The sequence below is a fragment of the Pteropus alecto genome, unplaced genomic scaffold (assembly GCF_000325575.1).
Source record: "Pteropus alecto unplaced genomic scaffold, ASM32557v1 scaffold87, whole genome shotgun sequence".
Taxonomy (NCBI): Eukaryota; Metazoa; Chordata; class Mammalia; order Chiroptera; family Pteropodidae; genus Pteropus; species Pteropus alecto.
In genome coordinates, this window is record NW_006443225.1 from 10,208,018 (window position 1) to 10,233,313 (window position 25,296).

Here is a 25,296-nt window from a genome sequence, read left to right on the forward strand (position 1 = left end):
GTCAAGGAATATTTGTTAAATGAGTAAATTAACCTGTGTCATAGAATAAAGAAATCCCTACTGCTAGAAACACAAAAGCTGTTAGAATCCTTATTTTTAGGGAAGCTTTGAATTAAATCAAGACAAAAATTACTATGTTAGCTTGGCACCCAATCAAGCCTCTGACCCACTTACGGAGTTATCTTTTTAACAAATTTCAGCAGCCTGCCCTCCTTTACTTCTCATTGATATAAAGACAAATACCCATTTCGGGGGTACCCGTCCTTCTCCAAGCAGAGAAAACTTTTATTTAAGACACATGAGTCCTCCTCTCAACTCCCCCCACCCCCGACCTTTTTTCAGCCTGCAGCTCCTCTAAGCACCTAAGTTACATTAATCTTCATAATATTCCTGAACAGTTCTAGACTACAAAGGACCAGAAATTTAGATTAAGTCATGTATACCCAGTTTCTATAAGACAAATCTATTTCTAAATTGTAGATGGCTCAAACTAGCAGTGATTTACAGAACTATATCTTAGAGTTAGACTTTATATCTGTATTTTGCACAGAGCTAAAAACAAAGTAGGAAATGAAAAAATACCTATTGATTGATTGATTAATTCTCACAGTATATATGCCGTTTCTCAGAAAAGCCTTTCTCCAAAAGGAGACTTAAACATGCTCAGCACTAAATGAATGGGTAAGTGTGATATAACTTTTTAGAATTTTCATGCTGTTCCAGGGCTGTCCCCAAGAAGCAAAACTAAATTCCTAGAATCAAATCAGCAGTTACAGGACAGTTAACACATTCTGCTCACCACTGGGCTGCTAACTGAGCTTTCTAATGGCTAAAAATCCAGTTATCAGCTTCTCCAATGCCCGAGGGCCCCCCAGACACATCCCTGTTCTCAGGACTAGGAAGAAGGGATTCTTACCTAGTGAGGGTTTTTTTCGTTTTACTTCTGAGTAATCTGCTCTGGTACCCAAGTATCTCCACTGCTGAGATGTCCAAATTCATCTCTTCTCAGACATGAGAAGATCACTTTCTTTCCTGATGAAAAATAATTGGGGGAAATCTTTTAGTGCAGATTTTCATTTTGGAAATTTCATTTTGGAAATTTTCTTTAAAAATTTCGGAATGATCTATTTGAAAATGTCTATATTAACTATTTACTAAACTGGCATTTTCCAGGATTATTTATTATAATTGCAGAAAGCAGTAATTTAAAGCTAACCTAGGTTTAAAGGTTAACAAATGAAAGCTATCAGGCAATGAAAAATATTGTTTATATATTGATTAAACTTATTAGCATAACAGTTTTATATCAAATGCCTTCATTTTGAAATTTCTTTGTTGTATTTAGCATGGAATTTATTTTTTAAATATACTATATAGTGTACTAGGAGATTATTTTTAGCCACGAAAAGTTTCACCTAAAAGATGTTATTCTGAGTAAGAGGATAAAATTTTAATAGAGAGGAAAAATGATTCATTTTCCTATTTATCTTCTGCTTTTCTTAGTTCTCTTTCCTACCTCTTCTCGCACATCCCTTCCCCAAACTAAAGGAAGTAAGACATGATGGCTTTTAGGATCAGAAGTGCATTTGTATTTCAAAAAGATGATTAATTCTTTCATAAATTAAAAATAAATCTGTTGAACAATAATGACAACAGTCATAGTGCCTCATAGCTGACACTGCCCTAAGAGATTTGTATTAGTTTTATCTATTTTACGTTTATATATTCACTTAATACTCACGACCACCTATGGAACCAATACTATCAGCATTGTTATTATCCCCCATTTTTCGAGCTTAGAAACTGAAACACAGAAAGGTTAAGTAACTTGGCCGAGATCGCCCAGCTAGTGAAGGGCACAGCGGGCTGGTTCTGGAGTCCACAATGGTAACAGCTGCACTGGATTGCCTCTTCTTCTATTTCCAACCACATTTGCTATTTTTGAAAACAAACCATCTCCACATCCCTGCCTAACTCCTTCCCGGGGTTCTCTTATTTTCAGAAGAATACCCGCTCCTATCACTCCTTTCATTGTCTACCTTTCTCTTCAACGGTCCTTTGCAGCGCAAGAAGATTCCTCTAGGGAATTGCCCTTACTTAATTCCCAGTGATTTTCTCAAAAGCAAACCTTTAAAGACTGAAAATTTCCACAAACAACCTCCTCCTCCTCCTCTTCCTCTCCCCGTCCCCCTCCTCCTCCTCCTCCTCCTCTTTCTTTTTCGACTCTTTGCAGCACCTCCTTACTTGGGAAGCCAGTGTGGCCTGAGTAGCTGTATCTGCCACTTTCTCTTGTCTGACCAATAACTGCAACATTAATCGAGTGAGTGAAAAATTGGATTTTTAAAAAAAATTTTAAAAGTGATTCTAGAGTAGTTATGTTAGGAAACAACTGTGACTTTCAAAATTCTGATAAAATTCCTGCCATAATTTTCCAGGATGTGTAGATAGTGCTAGGGAAACTTTTTAATATAGTTTCTTAATAGCACACATATTTATGGTGCTTACTCTGTGCCAGGCACTATTCTAAGTGCATATTACAAGATTAATTCATTTAATGCTCACAGCAACCCTATGAGGTAGGTAATATTATTTTCTATTTCACAAGTGTGAAAATTGGAGCCATTAATTAACTCGTGCCATTAATAAGAGGAGAACCAGCATTTGGACTCAGGGAGTCTAGCTCTGGGGTCTATCTGCTTAAATACTCACTACTCTGCACCCTATGACACATTAGATACAGCTATTTATTTAATGTAAAGTCAGATACAGCTATTTATTTAATGTCAAAACAGTGTTTGCATTCAGCGTATTCTAATTTGTCCCTCCTTCACTATAAGTGAATACCATAGGTCTACGTCAAACTATTAAATTAGCAATCCTTTATTTCTCCATAGTACGATGGAAATATTATTTGGCAAACTTGAACTTTTTCTAAAGAAACTTTATCCACAACCATTTAAAGTAAGTGTGCATGCATGTATATATGTGTTATGTGTGTATATATATACGTATATATTCAACATAGCAATTTTTGTTTCTAGTAGTCTGTGTCAATTTGCCATTGTGAAAAGCACAGCACCCTACCTGTACCTATTTTTCCCTTGAGCAGTCACCATTGCTGAGCCCATCGTCATTTATTGTCAACTACTGTCTGTCTGCCCCTTCCAAATGTGCTCCATCAGAGTAAAGATTGGTGTGTTTTGCTTCCTGCTGGAGCCCCAGCACTAGAACAGTGCCCAGCACATAGTAGAGACTAGGCAAATGTTTGTTAAAGGAATAAATATGAACCTCTGAAGAAAATCTCTGTGCAATGTCCCCAAATCACACTTTGGGAAAGACACTGTATAAACAAAATGACAGTCCCACTTTCCTTGAGTATGAAATACTGCAGGTGAGCTTGCAGGGGCTTATGGAGCCCCGGGAATTGGATGGGTTGGTCTTGCCGTCTCCCTGTAGCACAGATGGTTCCTGTTACCCTCCTTAATAGACATGGGGCACTGGGGGTTGGTTTGATTAAGATATTTTGATGGAGTGATTTGGCATATAATTCAGGGTTTAGTTTGGCTTAATAACAGTCACTCTTAAATATTCACAGATTCTATATTTGTAAATTTGCCTACTTGCTAAAACTTATTTCATGGTCATTCACAGACATCCACAGAATGTCAAGAAATTTGAGTTTCCCAGGTGAGACTAAACAAGGCAATGTTCTGCCTTCCTGTTTCAGCTCTTTCGTAAAGTGCCACATTTTTTGCATTTTGTGCTTTTTGTTGGTGATTTCAACATTTAAAATGTTTAAAAGCATAGTGCTGAAGTGATGTCTAGTGTTTCTAAGTGCAAGAGGTTATAACATAACTTCCAGAGAAAATATGTATGTTAGATAAGCTTCTTTCAGGCATGGATAATAGTACTGTTGGCTGTGAGTTCAATGTTAATGAATCAATTATATATATTAAATAAGGTGTCTAAACAAAAATACACATAAAACGGAGTTATGTATTAATGAACAGAGGCTCAACCCTATATTTCCCCTAGGAGCAATAGTTCAGTATTCACTAAATCAGTATTTGTGATGACTTTATAGAACCTGACTACTGCAAATAACAGCAATCAACTGTATCTCCCCTGCAGTTCTCCAGAATGACTTCCTTTCTGATCTTGGAAACATTATCTCTGTGGTTTCCCACAAATAGCCTTCTTGGAGACAGTACATATTTACAGAAAGCCACGAATAAGGAATCAGTAATCCTGAGTTGAGCCCCACTCCCCCAATCTGGAGGGTCATCATGAAGAAATTATTTAATCTTTCTTGGTAGAACTTCCTCATCTGTAGAACGGTCACCTCAAAAGAAAAACTCGAAAGTTCTCTCATGTGCATATGTGTAAGATATCTTTCAAGTTGAACAACGGCTTTTTTCTTTAGGTCTCAGAGTATCTGGACGTAACTTTTGTGGAGGACCATAATAAATTTTAGGGATTTGATCTTTGGGTTCTAGAGTTAAGAAGAGAGTTCCCTTTACTAAATAGGATATTCTGCTACTCCCAGAATGTCCTGGTCATCATCTGACCTAGCCACCTTTCAACCTCCTTCCTTTCAAGAAGCAGTCAAGAAGTCTAGTCTCTGTAATTCAAGTGTCCAATAGAGGACAAGGGGGGAGTCCTGGCTGGCGACTCACGACATCTAAGATCTCATCTGCCATTGTGCAACTCTGTTACTGAAGTAAGTCATCTCACACCTTTGGGTATCAGTTCCTTTATTTCGAATCAATTTTTATTAGATGATACATTAGATGGCAATTATGGGACTGTCTGCCCATATAAAATAGTTTGTATACAGTTAAAAACATGAACAATAACAAAGAATGCAGGAAAGAAAGTAAATTTCTCTTTCCTCACTATCCCTGTATTAGTTTGCTAGGGCTACCATCACAAAATACCACAGACTGGGTGGCTTAAACAACAGAAATGTATTTTCTCACAGTTGTGAAAGCTAGAAGTCAAAGATCAAGGTGTCAGCAGGTTTGATTTCTTCTGAAGCCTCTCTCCTTGGCTTGCAAGCGGCCACCTTTTTGTGTTCACATGGTTGTGTCTCTATGTGTGCATGAGTTTGCTATCTCACTCTGTCCAAAATGGACATTAGTCATATTGGATGAGAGCCCACCCTTATGACACCATTTTAATTTAATTACCTCTTTAAAGGCCCTATCTCCAAATACAGTGACATTATGAGTCACCAGGGGTTAGGGCTCCAATATTAGAATTTAGGGGAGGGGAACACAGGTTAACCCATAATACATGTCATCAGTTTCTCAAAATTGTGCCAGATTTCAGTTTGCTTTATATTTGGACCATGAGTTCTTTATAAAGCTCTTTGGTTTGTTTCTTTGTTTGTAGAAATTCTTAATTATCTTTGGCTTGTTTTTGAGAAAAGTGACATGCCTTTATCATATCTCTAAGGTCCTCTTGGTCCATAATCACATTACCATTGTAAAAGAATCCACTTTTTTCTTGAAAAATCATCTTAGAGCCTTAAAGGCTCTAAGGGCTCTTGTTTGTTTTTCCTAATTTGTCCTGATTGCTTTCTTGACTTGCTGCATCACTGTCAACCTGGGATATATTCTAAGTTCCTTGGTTTGTTCCCTTTTTTAAATTGTGTGTACTTCTTTCTTGGATTATTATTTTGTTTTGAAGTATATCTGTGGCAGCCACAGAGACTTGCTGCAAGACTGCCTTTCAAGAAAGGACTCACTGCCCAGGTGCAAGGAGGATGGTTAACTGAGGGCTTCACAGTGTTAACTCCTTCAGGGTCTGAGGTTATCAGCCTCTAGCCAATGACTGAACAAGGTGGTTGAACTCAGTCTTAGCCACTTCTGCCCAACTCAGGAGTCGTTTAAAGGGAAATATTTGCTCTGCAGCTACCAAAGGGACAGGCAGAGGCTGTCAGGTCTGTGTCATTGCCTAATAGCTACCTCTACCAATCGTGCGTCTTCCCCTTTTCCATTCACAGATGTTACTCCCCAGTAAAACTTTGTACTCTAGTTGTGTGTCACCTTCTGCTTCCTGGAGAACTCAATCAGTATAACATCTTCAAGTAATGTTTATTTTGTATTTATTTCAGAAAGTAATCATGGGATTTAAACTTTATAAGACTTTGCAAGTATGAATTATCTATTTGTTCTCCTATGGGGTTGCTACTTTTGTTATATAATTCTAGGTTCAAAATTATTTCTGCACAGACTTTGAAGATCTTGTTCTATTGTCTTCTAGTATCCAGTATTGCTGATGAGATGTCTGATCATAATCTGATTCTCCTCCTTCGTTGTTAGCCCATTTTTTTGTTTTGTTCCTATCTCTGAAAGCATTTAGTTTCATCTTTATCCTCAATGCTATAAAATTTCACTAGGCTGTGGCCAAGCAGAGTTGTTTTTCATTCATCCTGCTTGGATGGTCCTTTTGATCTAATGACTTGTGTCATTCTTCCATTCCTTTCTCTGCGTTGTCTCTTTTTCTGGAACTCTGACTAGACAGTCAGCCATTGTGTATTCTGGATCTTGATTTTACTTTTATATTTTCTGTTCTCTACATTCTGGTGTCCTGGGAGATATTTTCCATTCTATCTACTGTAACTCCAAATTTGATCTTTAGCCACGACCAATCCGTTTTCACCTCAGCAATCACACTTTTAATTTTCAAGAACTCAACTATTCTCTTGTTGCTCCTTTTAATTGCACCTTATTCTAGTTTTTATTTCTGTACTATCCTCTTAGATGTCCTTGAGGATATCAGTTAACATTTAAAAAGATAATTCCATACTATTCCTTGCATTATCTTTGCTTCCTCTTGGGTCAGTTATTGTTTGCCCTTTCTTTTTTAAAGTTGTTACTGTTTCCTCTTCAATGTCTGGTAGACATTTGTTTATATTCATGAATAAAGGACTACATTGATTTTTATCTGTAAAATGTCTGAGTCCTGGAGACAAGCAGGCTTTTCCATTGATGGTGCATGAGAAAAAATAGCCATACTGCCTGAAACTGCCAACTCAAGGAGGGACTCTGAGAATGGGGTGAGGTGGCCTTTCTTTCTCTCCACGTCTGTTATAATTAGGCTCTACACTGTTTCTCCTCCTAGTCCTATACTCAACCAACGGGCTCTCCCCAGGTAAACTGACTCTGCTGAAGTAGTTCTCCAGGCAGCTCCAGCTGACAAATGCTTCATTCAGAGCTCACAATACTGTGGGCCTCTGACCTTTGTGCACTGCCTGTGTCCGGAGCCTCTTAGGAGCTCAATGGGGCAAATGGTTCTTTCTCTACTAGCTTCTACAATGTGTATTCTGTGCTGTGATTTTCTCCATTCCGGGCTATGTGTCCATACTCTCATTCGCTTTCCAAGTCCCAGAAATTAAAATCTCGGGTTTGCTGATTGTACCATCTGTTGTTTTCATGCTGCAATAGACTTTCCTCTTTTGTATTTCTTTATCTTTTCACTAGGATCCTATGAAGGAGGGGATGCAATCATATGTGCCCAACCCTAAGGCTAGGGCTGATCCAGCCCTGATGGCCACATGTAATCCTGACTCCTGGACACAGGGGTGAGCATCTAATTGAGGCCAAAACAATGAAGAGTTCTGCAGTGAGGACTGAAAAAGAGAAGTGAGTCTATGGTTGAGAGATGTCTTAGGTTTGGGTCGCTGTAAGAAAATAGATACCACAAACTAAGTAGCTTTAAACAATGTAAATTTATTTCTCATAGTTCTGGAGGCTGAAGTCAACCATCACAGTGCCAGCATGGTCAGGTCCTGGTGAAGATCCTCTTCCCCACCGCAGACTTCTGAACTTCTCACTGTCCTCACATAGCAGACGAGGGGAGGGATCTCTCTGGAGCCTCTTTTATAATGGCACTAACCCTGTTAAAGGCTCAAGCCCTCATGACCTAATCACCTCCCACAGATCCCCACCTCCTAATATCATCGATTGAGCATTAAGTTTTAATGCATGAATTTGAGGGGACACACTCAATATACAGCAATAGGCTGTGAGGGATAAAGTTCAGGAACTTTTAGGTGGGGAGGGGGGCAGCACTAGAGAAGCATACAGTGGAGATGAGGGCACTGAGAAAAAAACCATAAGAAGGTCCAGTTACACTTCATCTTTGGTTTCCCTGGGACACCCTGTATATTTAGAATAAATGTCTCTCTTGCTTATACTAGCTCTGTGTGAATTTCCGTCACAAGTAAGAGCACGAAATCTTGCATCATCTTGACCCTCTTGGAATGTTACTCTGGTCTGGCTGCTGTCAGGGAGGAGGGTACATCAAGAAGCGGTTACACCAAGGGGCCAGAGTTTCTGCCCACAGTGCAATGATGGCCAATGACAGTGATCTCTGCAGATAATAAACACCTTACTTGCCGCCCTTGTAAAATGAGGAAAAGGTACAGATAATATGGAGGCTCTTTCCTCTTAGCCTAATTTTACAAGGTTCTGTTCATAAACTTGACAGGAGGAGTACGACATATCTCCCTAACTTCCCATGGAGGTAATTTTTTTTAATGCTCAGAAATACTGTATAACTTTAAAGATAAATCAGCTTGTTACACGGGAAAAATGGCAAAATATTCATTAGGAAACAGAGATTAAACCCACCATCACTTTGTTCAAATAGTCTGTGCTTGTCTCCCCATCCTCTAAATTTTTAGCTTCCTTTAATCATATTTGCGTAGCCTTAAGGAAGCCGCTTTTCCACTTAAAAATCAGTTCTTTACTCTAACGTCACATTTTCATAATTCTTCCCGAACTTCACAATTTATTAAAGCTTTTACTTCTAGGAATTGTTACCTTACTTGGAAATGGGGCGGGGGGAGGGGTGGAGGAGAGGGAGAGGGAGGTTAAGAAATAATTCTAAACTCTCTCCAAAAAATAAGATTAATATACTTTCAAAATAAAGACTCGCTTTGCTCAAACCCTCTTGGTTAAAAGACCTCTGAGGGCAGAACCTATGTCATTAGACAGTTTTCATGCTGTGCTTACAACCGAGGAGGAGCTCAATACCTTTTAAATGAAATAAAACAGGATTCGGATCAAAAAGTCAATGAAAGTAACCTTAACGTATTGCCCTCTGCATTGTCGAGGACAGGTGGGGGCAGTTTCTCCTGTGACCGAAAGGCCTTCAAATACCCTGCAAGACCAGAGGGCCTGGGCTGTGGAAGGAGCCCTGGAATTTGAACCAGCTTTGCGACGGGAACTACGACCCTCGCTTTGCGGCTCCAGCCCCACCTTCCTACCTGGAGCCTAGAGAAGAGCCCCTCAGTCTTCGGCTTTTTCCGCGGCGCCGGCCTCCACCCAGCGCGCCTGGGTGCCCCGTGAGTGCTCGTGAGCCTCTCAACATCTCGAAAGTTCGACGGTGAGCCATGGGAAATAACGCGCGACGGCTCTCCGAGCTCCAAGTGCCGTAAGTTACTCTTGGCTTTGGTGGTTCGGAGAACTCAGGGTAAGTAATCTCCGGTTTTGGAAATCTCAGGTCACAAAAAGTCGAGCCAGGCAGGAGTCGAACCTACAATCTTCTGATCCGTAGTCAGACGCGTTATCCATTGCGCCACTGGCCCCTCGCACGCTGGCCGCCTGAGGGGTGTGCAGACAAGGTAGTGTGGCCATACCAGTCACCCCAACAGTAGTAAAAGAAGAGTGAGACAGGCACGCGGGGGGTGGCGTCGGAGCCCCAGTCGTGGCGCCACAGGTCTCAGACGCCTGAGTTGGGGGCTTTTCTCCGGGTCAGTTGCTCCCGCGCGTCGGAGCCTGGTCGTCTCTCTGCGCACGCGTCAAACGACGCCGGCACGTACCGCCCCGCCCCCGGTTCCGCGCGCTTCAGCCGGTCTCTGGCTAGGAGTTGGGCGCCCTGGTTTATTTGTGTTGAATCTCTAAGGGCTTACGTCGTACTTTCGTCCCTTCGATAGCTCAGCTGGTAGAGCGGAGGACTGTAGCTACTATTCCTAGCAAGACATCCTTAGGTCGCTGGTTCGATTCCGGCTCGAAGGAGACAAACGTTCTTTTTTTTCCCCAGTGTTCTATGATTTAGGTCCTTTCCTCTGATACACTTCTCTAAAACATTATTACATTCCAAAGAACAATTGGAAATCCTCGTACTTTCGCTCCAGTTTTGACCTATGGCACCGTCCCTGTTTGAAGTCTCTCGCAAATCCCCGAAGCGGGCACTGCCGTCCAAGTTCTAGCCGCGGCAGAGAGTCTGCGGTCGGCGAGCCGGCTCCGGGTCTCGGCTTTCTGCTCGTTTCTAGATCGCCTTTGGCGTTTCCCCAGCCCCTGAGTCGGGCAGAGGAAGCCAACGCGGCCAGGCCGCCTGTGGGGCCAGCCGCCAGCTTCCCGGGTCTCGTACTTTTTCCTCAGAGCCCCGGCAACGTCAGCGACCAGAGTGCTCGCTCCTGCTGCCGCGAAGAGCTGGGAGGTCCGGGAGGAAGATACTGTGTTCAAGTGACCTGAGAATCTGGAAGAAACGCGGTTGAAAGCACACGAAGCGAAGAAATGACTAAAACTTATGAAGAGCTGAGAGTTCAGTCTTTACTCCCTTCGATAGCTCAGCTGGTAGAGCGGAGGACTGTAGGGTTAATTCCGGGGTTATCCTTAGGTCGCTGGTTCGATTCCGGCTCGAAGGAGAGGCTCTTTTTGTCATTCTAGTATTAGTTATGAGGAAGGTCAGGAATGTGATCAGGACTATTTTTGGTTGCATCTAAATACCCTGACCTCTCTCTAGGGGAAGCCATAATCAACGAAAGTCAGGAGTGGGGGATTAGCTCAAATGGTAGAGCGCTCGCTTAGCATGCGAGAGGTAGCGGGATCGATGCCCGCATCCTCCAGTTTTTTTTTCTGTTAGTCCCATCGTTTTTCTTTCCATTCTCACCTAACTGCGAGTGGAGCTTAAGGTCAGCCTTCCCATAAGTGAGGGGTATGGCGAATTTGAAGTTACAGCTCTGTAAAACTTCCAGAGAAGGGATAAGAGGGGCTAGCAATTTATCTTTAATATTTTAAAAATTTAGACACACTTTGCGAAGTTCACGAGATTGAGTCTTTTTCTCTGCAAAAATGGCGACCGATTGCAGCCACGTCTTGACATTTTGACTTCGTTGTGATTTCTGATTGATAGCTGCATTTTCAGGGATCCGTCCAAGACAAAGCTGCCCACAGAGTAGCTGACAGATGGGAAAACAAAACTAAAGTAAAAACAAAGAACTTGGAAAAGTACGTTGACTCTTTTACACCTGAGCCTAGAAAGCGAGGGCAGTGCTCCTTCTCAACCACGTACATTGTGGGCCCCGGCTCTGGGTAGATCCGAGATGGACAGGATAAGGGAAACTCGGCGCTTGCTGATGGAGGAGGGTTCTAATGCCATTTTCCTCTTGGGAAATAACTGTAGAGAGTTAACAAGAGACCAGAACTAAGGCAATTAATCGGAGGAAAGTTCTTTCTAGGGCTGCCCTTGAGTGTAGTCAGTCTATCTTGTTAAAGATAAGACAAAAACAAACAAACATACAAACACACTGAAAGATTCAGAAATTGAGCAGGACACATACAAAGGCTTTTCTGGCAATAAGTTCTTCCGATACTGATTTTCTAGAATACAGCCACAAAAAAAGCTGTTGAAACCATACTGCTTTCTAAACACAAAATATAAAGCTTCTAGACAAAAGCAGAGATATTATCTTTTTTGAAGATTACGATTAATAAATAATCGATCGTTCTTTTATCCGATGTCCATATTAGGGTTTTAGGGAACCTGTACATTTCGTTCCCAATGTATACAACCCATTGTGTTTTATTGGTATATCTTTCATTTTTGGGGCAGTATCATTTTTATCTCATTTTATTCTTTCAATAAAGTCTTTTAACTGAATGTATAGTGAGTCACTTAAAATATAGCCTCATCATTTTTTGTGAAAGCAAATTTACAAAGTAGGAAAAAATCCTTTTATCAGATGATATGTCCCAATTTTTAGTTGGGATTATGGGTGTTCTAGCCGGTTGACAGGAGGAGCTGGCAGTCAAACTACACATTGCTTAAAAGAGCAAGGAATGAGTAGTAAGTAAAAGAAAAAAAAAAAAAAAAGGAAAGAATAGGAAGGAATGCACCCAAAATGCAGGTGGAGAACACATTTGGTGCAGGTGAGTTGGGCAAGAACTCAAACAGAATCTCAGGATCAGCAACTCAGGTGTGGAATGGAATTCATATGAAAAATCTAAAGGTAAAAACCCTGAGACACTTTTGCATAGTGGTTAATCAAGGGGTCTGCGAAACCTGACGGCCTTTCTTGGTTTTGCCATTCCTTAGCTGGGTGATCTTCAGCAAGTTGCTTGACATTTTGGTGTTTTCATTTCTTCATTTGTAAAGTAGGGATGATAATAATGGTGTCTACTTTCAATTAAGATATAGCATGTAATTTCAGTGCCTGGCACACAGTAAACATTAGGTATTATCAGTGCATGTTACCAGCACACCATAGATGGCAGGCCTGGAGGGAATATTCTGAGGGTTTGTATGTGTATTTATATAAATATATATGGAAGTACAAAAAAGAGGTGTTGGGTCTACTGTGCAGAGAAAGCAGAGCAATTCTAAAAATACAAAATGACGGTTAAGTAAATTATGGTGTGACCATATAATGGAATACGTATAAGCCATTGAAATTATTTTTATCAAAAACTACTATTGACATGGAGAACGTTAATAATCAAATGCTAATTATATAAAGTAGATACACAGAGCCATATAAACAATAACAACATAAACTACCATAAATTACCTGTAGAAAAAAACTGGAGAAATTTAATAATGTTAATAGTAGTGATCTTTGGGTAGTAGGATTACTGTGATATATTCTTAAGATATTAAAATATTTTCTGAGTTTTCTGCAATAAACATTTATTATTTTTAATTGAAAATATTGGTGAATTTTAAAAATTAACAGCTAACATTTATTCAGCCCTTCCTACAAGCCAAGCATATTCTTAGTTATTTTATACATATTAAAATATATTTCTCTCATAAAGAAAACACTAGGCCCAGTTGGCTTCAGAGATGAATTCTACCAAAGATTTAAATAGAAATAATATCAATTATAAACAAATCTCTAGAAAATTGAAGAAGAGGGAGTTCTGTCCAGCCTACTCTGGGAGGCCAACATTACCCTGATCCCCAAATCAGGGAAAGACGTTACAAGAAAACTGCAGACTGATATCCTTCATGAACATAGATGCAAAAATTTCAAGCAAAATTTTAGCCAATTAAATCCAACAATACATAAAAAGGAAAATACATCATGACCAAGTAGGATTTATTCCAAGAATATAAAACTGGTTCAACATTCAAAAGCCAATGTTAATTTATCATAATAAACAGACTGAAGAAGAAAAACCACATGATCGTTTCAGTAGAGGCAGAAAAGTATTCAATGAAATCCAACATCCATTCCTGATTTTTAAAACTGTCAACAAACTTGGAAAGGAAGGGAACTTCTTCAAACTGATAAAGGGCATCAATGAAAAACACACAGCTAACATTATACGTAATAGTATGAACACTTTCCTCCTAAGATCAGGAACAAGGCAAGGATGTCCAGGGGTTTCTAGCCAGTAAGGCAAGGAAGACAAAGTAGAAGACTTGCAGACTACAAAAGAAGTAGTCAGACTATCTCTATTTACAGATACCTCATTTTTAAAAATATTTGATTACATGTCGAAATGATAATCGTTTATATGTTTGGAGGCTAAATAAAGGATATTAATGAAATTAATTCTATTTGATTTTGATTTTCAGCGTGGCTACTAGAAATTTAAAATCATATGTATGGCTCATATATGTCACTCACATCTTATTTCTATTGTATAATTAGGTCAGAGATAGGTAGGGGCCAGATCATGTCAGGCCTGAGGGATTACACCGAGAAAGTCCTTACCTTAGGGGTCATATGACCATTAATGGGATTTAAATAAGGAATGACACATGAGAAATAGATTGCTGAAGGCAAAAGTGAATTTAGAGAAATCAGTTAGGAGGCTTGGGTGGAGAGGAAGTAGGGGGAATTGTGTGTGAGGGTGGAGACGAGGTAAGGAGTTCAGACATGGCCATCGGAAGGCCTTAGCTAAAGTATTTGCTACTTTTTGGGACTCTCACTGTTTATTTCTGGCACATGAATTATGCCAAGGAGTTTTCAGAGGAAAGTATAATATGTTTTCTAACATTTCCTTAGAGATATTTATGATAAAGTAAAATTTACACATGACATATTTGGAAAAGGAGTAATTATCAAGATAAAAAAAGCTATCAGCCAGAAGTTTGCTAATGAAAGAAATGCCATGGTGTTGGCTTCTGTTATGTACTTTTCAAGTAGTTCATTTCTCTTTGATTTTAGATTTTATAAATTTTTTTTTCATTAAAAATTTAAAAATTACATATCCAAACTGCTTATTGACAAATAGCTAAACTGAAAAGTTTTACAATGTAGACAGAAGGAACATGTTAAGTATCTTGGAGATGTCATGAGCCCTTGTTGTAAGGAGATTCTTCTTGTTTCCTTGTACACCAGGGTTGCACTGTATCTGCTGCACTGCTTCGCTTCAGACCGTATCTATTTTTTATTTCCCTTTAAATCTACCCTCCATCTGACCACAAATCCTCTGTTTTGTTTGACGAGTGACTAGCTCTTTAGGCTAAGCCTGGATTATTTTCAGGTACCTGGACTTGTAACTATCCATGTTAAAGAGACAAAGAGCGCATGGTTAATCAAATTCTGAGGACATTCTCGAAACCTCAGGAAGGGTAGCATTCCTGACACTGATTCCCTGGGACTTTTCCAATGCCTCCTGTTCCCAGAATGCTCTGTCTTGTTTTGCAAGTTGGGATGAAGAATCGATGTTGCTCATAACTATTCTGGGGTTAGAGGAGTTTCACATCACCTTAACCAGGAAGTACGAAATCCACCAAAAGAAGAGACCCAGTTCCTGCTAGAGAATCCTTTATATCCATTCCAGTTTTCCCCCAAGGGATTTTTTATATCTCATGTTCTAAGGTTGATTGTCCAATATGGTAACCACTAGCCCCGTATGGTTATTTAAACATAAGTTTAAAATAAATAAAAGTAAAAATTCAGATCCTGAGTTGCATCATACATAATTCAAGTACTCAGTAACTAACTACCTGTGGCTCGAGGCTGGACAGCACCAATACAAAACATTTACATCACTGTAGAAATTCTAATGGGCAGTGTGCCGTAGAGCAGAGCTGTGGTGTAGTTTCGGGGATGAGGTCATGCGCTCTGTAGTCAAAAGATGTATCTCTTGATCTGCTTCACAACTAGCAGCCATATGTCTGGGCAACTACTTACCTTTGCTTGAGCCACAGTTAGCTAGAGGGAGATAGTAATGCCTATTATAGATAGCGATTCTAAGAAGCAATCTGTACTCCGTATGTACTTATTATGTTTATTTCGTTGGCATAGCACTTAAAGTACATATACTAGAACCCCCTTTTTTCCCTTCCTGAGATGAAGAACACACTGATATCTACATTTCACCCCTATGCCCTGGCCCCTGATATCTAGGTACATTTTGCCGGGTAGCTAGAGGTTGAAAGAGGTCGAATGTCTTTTCTTTCTGTTGTCATCTCTTAGTGCCAAGTCCGCCGTTGGGCAATACTCAGGCTCCTAGGGACTCATCTTTCTTCCTCTGACTTATCTGGGGGGTTGGGAAACTGCTGGAGGAGATGAGAGCAGTGGTGGTTTTACGTCAGCTTCTCAACGTGTCTAAATGCGCTCCTGCCTCAGTCAGGTGGGACTCAGAAATGAGGCGTAATCAGAGCTTCCAGTTAAGGCAGCTCCCTGTGTAATTGCCCCTGATTGGTTTCAAGCCCCCGTCCTAGTGTAAGGTGGGTTGGGGTAGGAGAAAGGGAGAAAGTCCTGTATCACTCCTCTACAGTCCACCATACCCTTAGGACACTATGCTGGTTTTCATGTCTCTGTGGAGGCCCAGGTCCACTGCAAAGCACAGCACCTTGAAGCTGACTTCTCTTCTGATTCAGCTCCAGAATTCTCCCTATCTCTCACACCTTGTGAATGATTTGGGAGCAGACTAGAATTTTCTGGTTCTTCCCTAGAGCAGTGTGCTACTCCCATGTCCCACTCCCACGCACATACCACCCCATAGATTGCTGGTCTCTGAGAGTGGGGAGGGGCAAGAGATGGAGAAAAGAGGATGAAGAGGGGAAGGTGATTATTACTCATCAGCGTGGCTCTTATTCCTATGGCCGTCTTCTTGGTTTCCTGTGTGGCCTCCAGGGGCAAGTCTAAGAAAGGCAGAGAGCAAGAAGGAGCAGAAGGAAAAAGAAAGGAGAGGATAGGTGTCAGCTCTATGAAATGATCCAATTGGAGATTCTCAACGTCAAAATTAATAGTTTCCGAGGGTTTTTTCCTCTACAAATTCTGCTAAGTTAGGTTATGAACTCCAGCTAGGAGAACTGAAATCCAGCTAGGTGAGGTCACTTTCCCAAGATCACAAAGCGAGGTGGACATCAAAGCTGAATCGGCCTGTCTCCTGACTCACAACGCAGCCTCTCACCTCATCATCGCCGGTTGCTCAGACTCAGGGCATCTGAGTTGCCTCTGTGGACTCTGCTTCCAGAGCTGCCCCAGAGTCCGTTTCTCCGTTTCCTTCCCCACTGCCACCCCTCAGTGTCAAGTCACCGTGACCTCTCACCTTGGCTACTGGCAACAACCTCCTATCTGGTCTTAGGCAGATCACTGTCACTCTAATCTGTCCCAACCGTCATTGAGAGATTAATCTAACCAATGCAAACTCTCATAAAAACTTCCCTGAGAGTAACTCGTAACGATTTCCTGTTGCCTAATTTATTGACTGTTAGAAATTCTTTAGCCCAGTATGCATAGCCTGCCAATGAGCCGGCAGTATGCTCTGTGCTCCAGCCCTAAACTCTGAGCGAATCCAGCTCTCCTGTGCTCACTGCTGCCTTCCCTGGGGAAGCCCCATCTACTTCCCACCTAACTACACATCCATCCGTTTAAATTCCTCAGTAGAGCAATTCAAGTGCTACCCGACCCATGAAGCGCTCCTAACCCCTCCAGCTTTAAAATTCTGTAGTTCTTTATCACATGTTGCTTTGTACTGTGGTGCTTTGTACTGTATATGCATGTCTCATCTCCACTGTTAGACTGAGCTCCTTGAGGACAATGACCTGTGTCTAGTTTGTCTTTCGATCCCTAGAGCTGAGCACAGTGGAGACACAGGATGAACATTCAATGAATGTTTTCTGAAAGAATGAATTCCTATTATAAAGACGGGCTCTGCTACAATGTGTATTATTAGTTTAACTACCTTTTTTTAGGTTGCAAGGTCCTTTACAGTAGAAACTTTCTAAGTATAAATATTGTGCTCAGATCTCCATGGCCCATGAAATAATAAACACAATTAACTGCCCAGGCTGGCTGAACTGAATTAACACAGTAACAGGATTTCATCAATTCCTGATGAAACCTTCTTCACTGTAGTTGCTAAATAGATATTGAAAGGAATATCAAAATTCTCCCAAGATCCCTGAGATGTTTATGAATATATATAACTTATTATTAGTTAATGGAGCTTTTTAGATTCTCAATAAGCTCTCAGTGCACACAGCACTAAGACCACACATAACCAGTCACACCGCCCTACTCTTTACCGGTAATTAAGAGCACACCCGGGATATGTTAACAAAATGTGTTCATTGTTTTCAGATTTTTAAAATCCAGGAGAAATGAAGCTGCAAATTCATAACATAAAAAACAGACATGTATTTCTTTTTCATTTTTAATCTGATTTTAAGTTTTTAAATAAAATATATATTGATGAAACCGTTTTACAAAATCCTGGTAAATAGCAGAATTGGTCTTTGTGACTCAACAGCAGATCAAGACAGAAATGACCAGGGAAACGATCCTTTAGAAAATGAGCTTGGAGGGCGAGGCAAGTGCGCAGGGTGTAGGTATTTCAGACCAGGTGAAAAACAGGTTATGGAGGCAGGACTCCACTCTCACTTCAGCTGGCCATGGCGCTGACATCTGCCGCCCGCTGTATGTCAGCACGAAGTAATGGGGCTGCTACCCCACATGCCAGTTACTAACTCATTACTGATAGTTGTTGCAAACTACTAAATTTAACCTTTAAAAGTCTGTCTGATTTTCTTTGTGTTTCGGGGGGTGCGTAGAGGTGGGAGTCAGGGGAAAGAACAAAGCAGGGTTAGGGAATGGGAAAGCAATGTAAAAGTAGAGTTTTATTACACAGCTTTTAAAAAATTGAGTCATCAACTGGCGTTTGGAATTTTTTTATTTTGTGGACATTTTTATGGTGAAAATATTTGAAATCTGTTTTTAAGTTGAAATTTTTCCCATATCACAACCTTTGCAAAGGTGAAATATTTAACATTAAGCAAGTCTTTTTAGATGATTGCCCTTGTGAAGCCAGGGTAATGATTTTCCAGACATGTTTTGTTTGTTTTCACCTAAGATGATGTGATCATGCTACTTGAGGTGACTCACTTCCTAAACTCTCAGGACAGAAACGGCACGCATTATACAGTGAGGCCCTTGGGCTGGGTTCTCCCGGTCCTGAGGAAACCCGGCACCACGTTTTTACTGAGCGCTGCAGAGGGCGGGGCTCGGTGACTTGGTGACTTGGTGGCTTGCACATTCGCATTTGTTGTTGACAACTGTCGGCTTCCACCTCCTTCTCCTCACAACCCCGTCTAAATGGGGTTTGTAATCCTCCTTCCCACCTACTCTCTTTACTCCCTGGGGCAGGAATGTTGGCTCCTGCTCTCTGTCACCTGTCAGAATCCATCTTCCTGTCACTGGCTTATATGGACAAGAAAGCCCACTGTCACGTGACCCCTCAGGCTGCTAAAAACAGCTGCGGCTCCCACTCTGAACCTGGGCCTGAAACAATGTCCTCCACTGAAAGAAACGTGAAGGGCACTCGATCACACAGTCCTCGGGATCGCTCCTAGGAAGCACCTGCAGAAGCCACTCGCAGCGCCCTTTCCCTGGCAGCGCTCGCGGGGACGGCCAGGAGATGAGCGCATCTTTGAATTACAAGTCTTTTTCCAAAGAGCAGCAGACCATGGATAACCTGGAGAAACAACTCATCTGTCCCATCTGCTTAGAGATGTTCACGAAGCCCGTGGTCATTCTCCCGTGTCAGCACAACCTGTGTAGGAAATGTGCCAGTGACATTTTCCAGGTAGGTTTGTTTGAGATGTAAGGGGTGGAAAAGAGTCTGTCCTCTGAATCAAGCACTTAATTTTGAGGTGAATTCCTTTAGAAAACTTTAAAAAGCTACATTCATTTTCAAGAAAAACAAAAATTAATGATTTGCCTTGTGCTTTGCTGTCAGCCTCCTCCTTATTCCCAAATCTAATTTTATTTCAGAACTAAGAATCATATTTGTTAAAATGGAATCTGTTTCAAAATTATAAATGAATTGCTACCCAAGACATTAATGCTGGAGTTTCTGGCTGGAACTTTTGGTTATGAAAACACTGTATAGGAAAGCACTGCATGTTGAAAATGGTTCACTGCAGTCAACTGTTGATAAGTGCTGGCCCCGTGTCTTGGGACCACTTGCTGATAGGCCCTGAGGGATTATCTCATGGCAAGCTTAAAGTAGAAGTTGTTGTTGTTTGTGGTAACAGAGAGTGAAAAGAAGTCTCAGAAAGGCTACCTGTGACATTACTCAACTCTTCTCTTCTTGCTTGGCAAGAACAGGCCTCTAACCCGTACTTGCCCACGAGGGGAGGCACCACCGTGGCGTCAGGGGGCCGATTCCGCTGCCCTTCCTGTAGACACGAAGTGGTTTTGGATAGACATGGGATATACGGACTTCAGAGGAACCTGCTGGTGGAAAATATCATTGACATCTACAAGCAAGAGTCCACCAGGTATGGTTCTTCCGTGTATCAAATCCATTTGAAGCTTGTTTTTGTTTACTTCTTTGTTTTAGTGGGTTGCTACACTGAATGCTTGTTTATCAATCACAGGCTAATTGTTTTATAGGAAAATGTTTTTCCAAGTCAGTCCTTCCCTATGGGAGAGTTGCTCCTGGGAGGAGAGAAGGGAGCTGGTGCCCATGCTCTTGTATCAATTTAAGAATGAAGTAACTCAATACTAATCCAGTCCAGATGGTGGTACTGAAAGAGCCATAATGCTGCCCTCACCCAAGCCTTGCATTACATACAGTGTGGATATTTCTACACTTCACAGGTCCTTTATAGCTCTAGATTCTACTTAGCGGAAAAAATATAGTATAAAACTCTATAGAATATTAACAGAACTGGCATCTTCTAAATAGTCCATCCCTAGTTCAGACAGTCTTACCTTAAAATTATCTAGGTGATAATAAAAACAAAATTGTCTAACATGTCACAGTATTGACTCTGGAAGTTGCAAAGCAAGGCATAGTCCTGGCCTTTAGCAACTTAAAGTTTAGAGACGTGGGAGGAAAAAAAGATGGAGTTCAGGTTATGTTTCCCTGTTCTCCAGATTGTATCTACTGCATACTCTTCACCTGTAGATTGATTGATATACAGTATCTACATGCAATCCTTAAAAAAAGAGTGGGGGTGCGTCTTAGTCATCGAATCACATTGACTACAGAGTTCCTTTCCCAAAGACAACACTGCAGCAATTCATTCCTAGAAGGCATGGTGTGAAGAGCCCTTTTTTCAGTCGTACACGGGTCCGTCGGGTCCACAAAGCTTGATGGCAATAATGAGACCATCTAAAAATGACCTCATTGTGATTCTTATTAGGAGACATGCATTTAAGGGACATCTGCAGGACTCTAAGAGCCTTGCACTCTCAGAAGAAAAGCTGTCCTATAAATCTAACATGTAACTATGGTAATTACTACAACCATTAGTTTCTGCTTAACATTCAAAACTAAATTAGATAGTGCCAGGTGGAACTAGGGAAAAAGAAAGATTGCTAATGACATTGTAGAGACATGGAGTTGGCTGTCCCTTGCTTCCAAAGTCTTGAGAAGAAGGAAAGTATTATTGTTGCTGTTGCTTCACAGATCTGATTTCATTGTATTTCATTATGTTAAAATGCAAATATGCACTGTCACTTAAAAAATTAAACATCTTATTTATAACCAACCACTGATTCAGTGCCTAGCACAGAGCCTTGCACAGAATGGTTGCTCCATAAGTGCCAGCTGATTAAGCAACACCACAAATCTTGCATGTCCTAGTTATTGAAATAATTTTCTGTTTTGCTACTTGCCACAGTGAGAGCTTGAAACATGTGAAATAATAACAATAATTGTTATGAAATTGAAAGAGGAGAAAATGTTAAAATTTGTAGCTTTAGTAAAAGCACAAGACACCTTACTGTGTAGTACATCTACCAAAAATAGTGCCCAGGTGAGCAAAATGTATAAAAGCAATGAACCAAATTACCAACAATGACGCTCACAGCCGAGTGCGCTAGTGGTGTTTTTGTGATTATCATATTCTTCTTATGCTGTCATTTCTTGAACTTGGCGCTTACCTTTGGGACATTTTTACTTGGTAACAAAAGCACAGGTTGCACAGAGGGCTTGAGCACATGTTTGGACATAAATCCAGTTGCTCTGGAGGCTGGCAACCTTACCAGCCCAGAACTCTGAGCCTCAGTGTACATTAAGTAACCCTGGAATAACCTGGGATATGCAGAGTGAGATGAATCCAGCTCCAATCCACAGTCACTGGGGTTGGTGGCAGAAAGGGGAGGAGCTGGTCAACTTGGACCTCCTACAGAAAGGCTGGAGATCATAGGTCTTGATAAAACTTGGTCTTCTTACATAGAATTCTGCGTGGTGCCGAACTAGCCACAGGTTGGGGGAAATGACAAGAGAAGGACCTAATTTTGCTGATATTAATAGTGAACATAATAATTAACTTTAAAATATGGACAAGAAAACTAATATGTGCTGAGTAGGTGTCAACCACTGTTCAGGGTGGTTTACACATGAATCATGTGTAATTCTTGAATTCTCATGACAATCCTGTGAGGTTGTGACTATTATTATTACCTTATTAAAAATTTTTAATATTTGACTCAAAATAATTCATATATATGCTTTCATAATTCAAATAACACTACAAGCCCTCTTAATGGGATTTTGACGGGAAACAAATAAATACATGCATGTGTTTATTTATATTCTGCCATATTTAATTAGAAGACCCTTAGCTCAGTTTTTAGATTTGGGTAAAAGCTGAGCCTGAAAGAGGTTAAGTAACTTGTCTAAGGCCACACAGCCACCACATGGAGAAGCTGAGCTGGAATTAAGCTTTAAGATCAGTTTGACTCTAAAGGTACAGAGAGCAGCCTATGGACTCCTTGAGTCTAGCCTGCACTGAATGGCTAGGACCACTGCCAACATTTGGCAGGGAGCCCCTGAATCACAACTGTGAGCTTGGCCACCGTCACATCATGAAGGGGCATTTGCACCTTTATTCCACACTTCATGTTTGTCCCAAGTCTATTATGTAAGTTGTGTCAAGGTTTTCATTACATACTCATTTTTAAGTGGGGATGCTTCTGGGCCTGTATTGCCACCTAAACAAGAAAAGCCTAATAAGGAATATGGGAAGTAGTTCTCAGTCTGTATCGCATTGTGAAAAAATAAATGATCACAATCAAAAACCTAACATAGAGCCTTATGGCTATTTCCATATTTTCAGTGTTGGCACGTACTGAGTATACCTGAGTTCTATGACACTGTGGTCAGAGCTGTTGACATCGGAACAGCACAAGGGATGCGGGCTGCCCTCAGGAAGTGACTAGGGGACATGAGCCACAGTCGCCAGTGCCATTTTCCAGTAAATGTGCTCCAAACACTTGCTGGACACATACTACAAGGTGAAAGTACAAGAGAGGGAAGATTTTAGAGCTGGAGAAGCCTCTGACACAGCAAAGACCCAATCGCTGCTCCTAATCTCTAGGCAACCCCCAGAGGGCTTTTCATTTATAAATGGGGGCTTCAGGCCATTGTCTGGTCTCTTCCTTTGCCACTCCTGAGTGCTAGGTGACTCCGGGCCATGTTTCATGTGCCTCCCCTGGATGAGCAGCTTGCTGTTATAGCACAGGGAGTACTTTCCACTAATCTGGCAAATTCTCTTTCAATTCTCACTCATTCATTCAACAAATATTTACTGAGCACCCACTCTTTGCAAGACATTGTTCTGGGTACTAGAGAGTCAGGAATAAAAAAAGGACAGACCATGGCCGCTGCCCTCGTAGAGCTCAGATTACCACCCAGGGGGGTAATTTTCTATGCTGGGGAGTTTATTTTCTTCAGTTAGCTTCCAGGCATATGGCAGAAATCAAGTCAGGAGCTCACAGATTTCATGGAAAACGTATTTCTACAAGACCAGGCAAAATTTCCCTTTACTAAAATCAGATTCGGAAATTTTGAAGCAGGCTGTCCATATGATTTCTTTATGGGAGCCAGGGCTCCTCCCAGTCTCAAACACTTGACTTCTACCTAGAGACTTACAGATGTAAACCAGCGTATTCTCTGCCTTTCTCTTGAGTTTTAGGGCTGCAGCTACATAATTCCCCACATCAATATCAGTGGTCTTCAAATATTTTTATTCATATCTCACAATAGGAAATATTGCATTGTGATCTAGTGACCAATACAAATATGGATGGATATAGATATATAAGCAATATATACTTTGTTTCAGGCCTACATTGATATGTACGTACACACATATACACGTGCATACTCATATATATGTACACCTGAAACAAAAGTTTCGCATATCAATACTTATCCTTACTACATGTACTTCACAGAATTGACTATTCTGTTTTATTCTAACAATGCTGGTCATGACCCCCTAAATTGATTTCATGGCCCATAAAAACTTGCAGTTTTTAAAAAGTAGATCTTGATAACAACTAAAAAAATTCAGTTCCAATCTGAGACACTTCTAAATAACCATATGCTTGGGAATATGAATAAAGGTTTTGGATTTGTCTTGAAATTTTTCAGATACCTCTGAAAACTATTAACAGCCTTAGTCTTTAGATAGAATATATATAAAAATTCCAGATTTCTGTAGAAGTTGGATACGCCCACACCTCCCACCATGTTCTCCAGAGGGAGCCAAACGCACCACAGTTTAATGAAGCTTTGATCTTGATCCTAACACCTAAGCCATGCTGATGGTTAGGGGGATATACAGGTTGCTATCATGTGCTATGAACTTGGGCTGCTGCGGGTGATAGTAGCAATGACTTGTCACCTCCTCTCTCATGTTTTCCATTTTTCATTGCTTGCTCATCATCTCACTGGCACATACAAACCCAATTCTCCATTATTACCTGTTGCAGTTCTGAAAAATTTTGGTTGTGCTGACCTGTTGGGAAAACTAAAACTTGAGAATTATCTGTGAGATTTGCACTTCCAAGGCACCACCAGGTCTCAAAACAGCATTTGGCATTTTTCTTACTGCCTATTCAGTATAATTCTTCACATTCACTGAGCACATACTACCCACTCTTAACCACTGCCAAGTCCTCAGGAAGTTATTTACATTTAATTTTCTGTGTTAACGGAAGGAGGTCTCTTGAGAAACTAGTGGGCTGTAGAGAGTGCTAGAGCACGGTCCTAATGCAAGAGCCCAGTGTTAACTCTCAGGAATTGTACTAACCAGTTTTTAAACCTTCAATCACTTTAAATCGCCATCCCGAGAATACTCATATCGTGGATGTCAGCAAATGCTACAGATCAGTCTTCACGTCCCCACCTGCCCCCAGGCTGATTGTTAAAGGTTTGTCAGTACATTACTGCTCCACGCAGAGGGAAACTGAGTTTGGAGGGCACAGAGAGTCCTCTGGAACAGGGTTGCTGGGGCGCATAGGGGCTAGCTGGGGTCTGCCATGTCTGGCCCCATGGGAGCTGACACATCTATCTGCTACCTCCTCCCAGACCAGAAAAGAAGTCCGACCAGCCCAGGTGTGAGGAGCATGAAGAGGAGCACATCAACATCTACTGTCTGAACTGCGAGGTGCCCACCTGCTCTCTGTGCAAGGTGTTCGGGGCACACAAGGACTGCCAGGTGGCTCCCCTCACTCACGTGTTCCAGAGGCAGAAGGTATCAAAGTCCCTCCCACCCCTGTGTGGCCACAGGGCCAGGAGACTGGACTGACGTAGAGGGTCAGGCAGGAAAGAATGCTGCGCGCATGCCATGGCCACC

General features: G+C 41.2%; 1 protein-coding gene and 4 non-coding genes across 5 annotated transcripts in view; 4 read left to right on the plus strand and 1 right to left on the minus strand.

Moving 5' to 3' along the window:
* Window positions 1-9,394: 9,394 nt before the first annotated feature.
* TRIM55 (tripartite motif containing 55) overlaps window positions 9,395-25,296 on the plus strand; it is a 48,986-nt gene continuing 33,084 nt past the window's right edge. The window contains exons 1-4 of the mRNA XM_025041206.1: window positions 9,395-9,483; window positions 18,552-19,283; window positions 19,808-19,980; window positions 25,029-25,194. Of these exons, the coding sequence (XP_024896974.1) occupies window positions 19,116-19,283; window positions 19,808-19,980; window positions 25,029-25,194 (507 nt within the window). The 5' untranslated portion in view covers window positions 9,395-9,483; window positions 18,552-19,115. The remainder of the gene's footprint in view (window positions 9,484-18,551; window positions 19,284-19,807; window positions 19,981-25,028; window positions 25,195-25,296) is intronic.
* On the minus strand, window positions 9,526-9,598 carry TRNAR-ACG. The gene has a single exon. It is a non-coding gene; the product is annotated as a tRNA-Arg (tRNA).
* On the plus strand, window positions 9,937-10,028 carry TRNAY-GUA. The gene is given in 2 exon segments: window positions 9,937-9,973; window positions 9,993-10,028. It is a non-coding gene; the product is annotated as a tRNA-Tyr (tRNA).
* Window positions 10,572-10,660, plus strand: TRNAY-GUA. The gene is given in 2 exon segments: window positions 10,572-10,608; window positions 10,625-10,660. It is a non-coding gene; the product is annotated as a tRNA-Tyr (tRNA).
* TRNAA-AGC lies at window positions 10,789-10,861 on the plus strand. The gene has a single exon. It is a non-coding gene; the product is annotated as a tRNA-Ala (tRNA).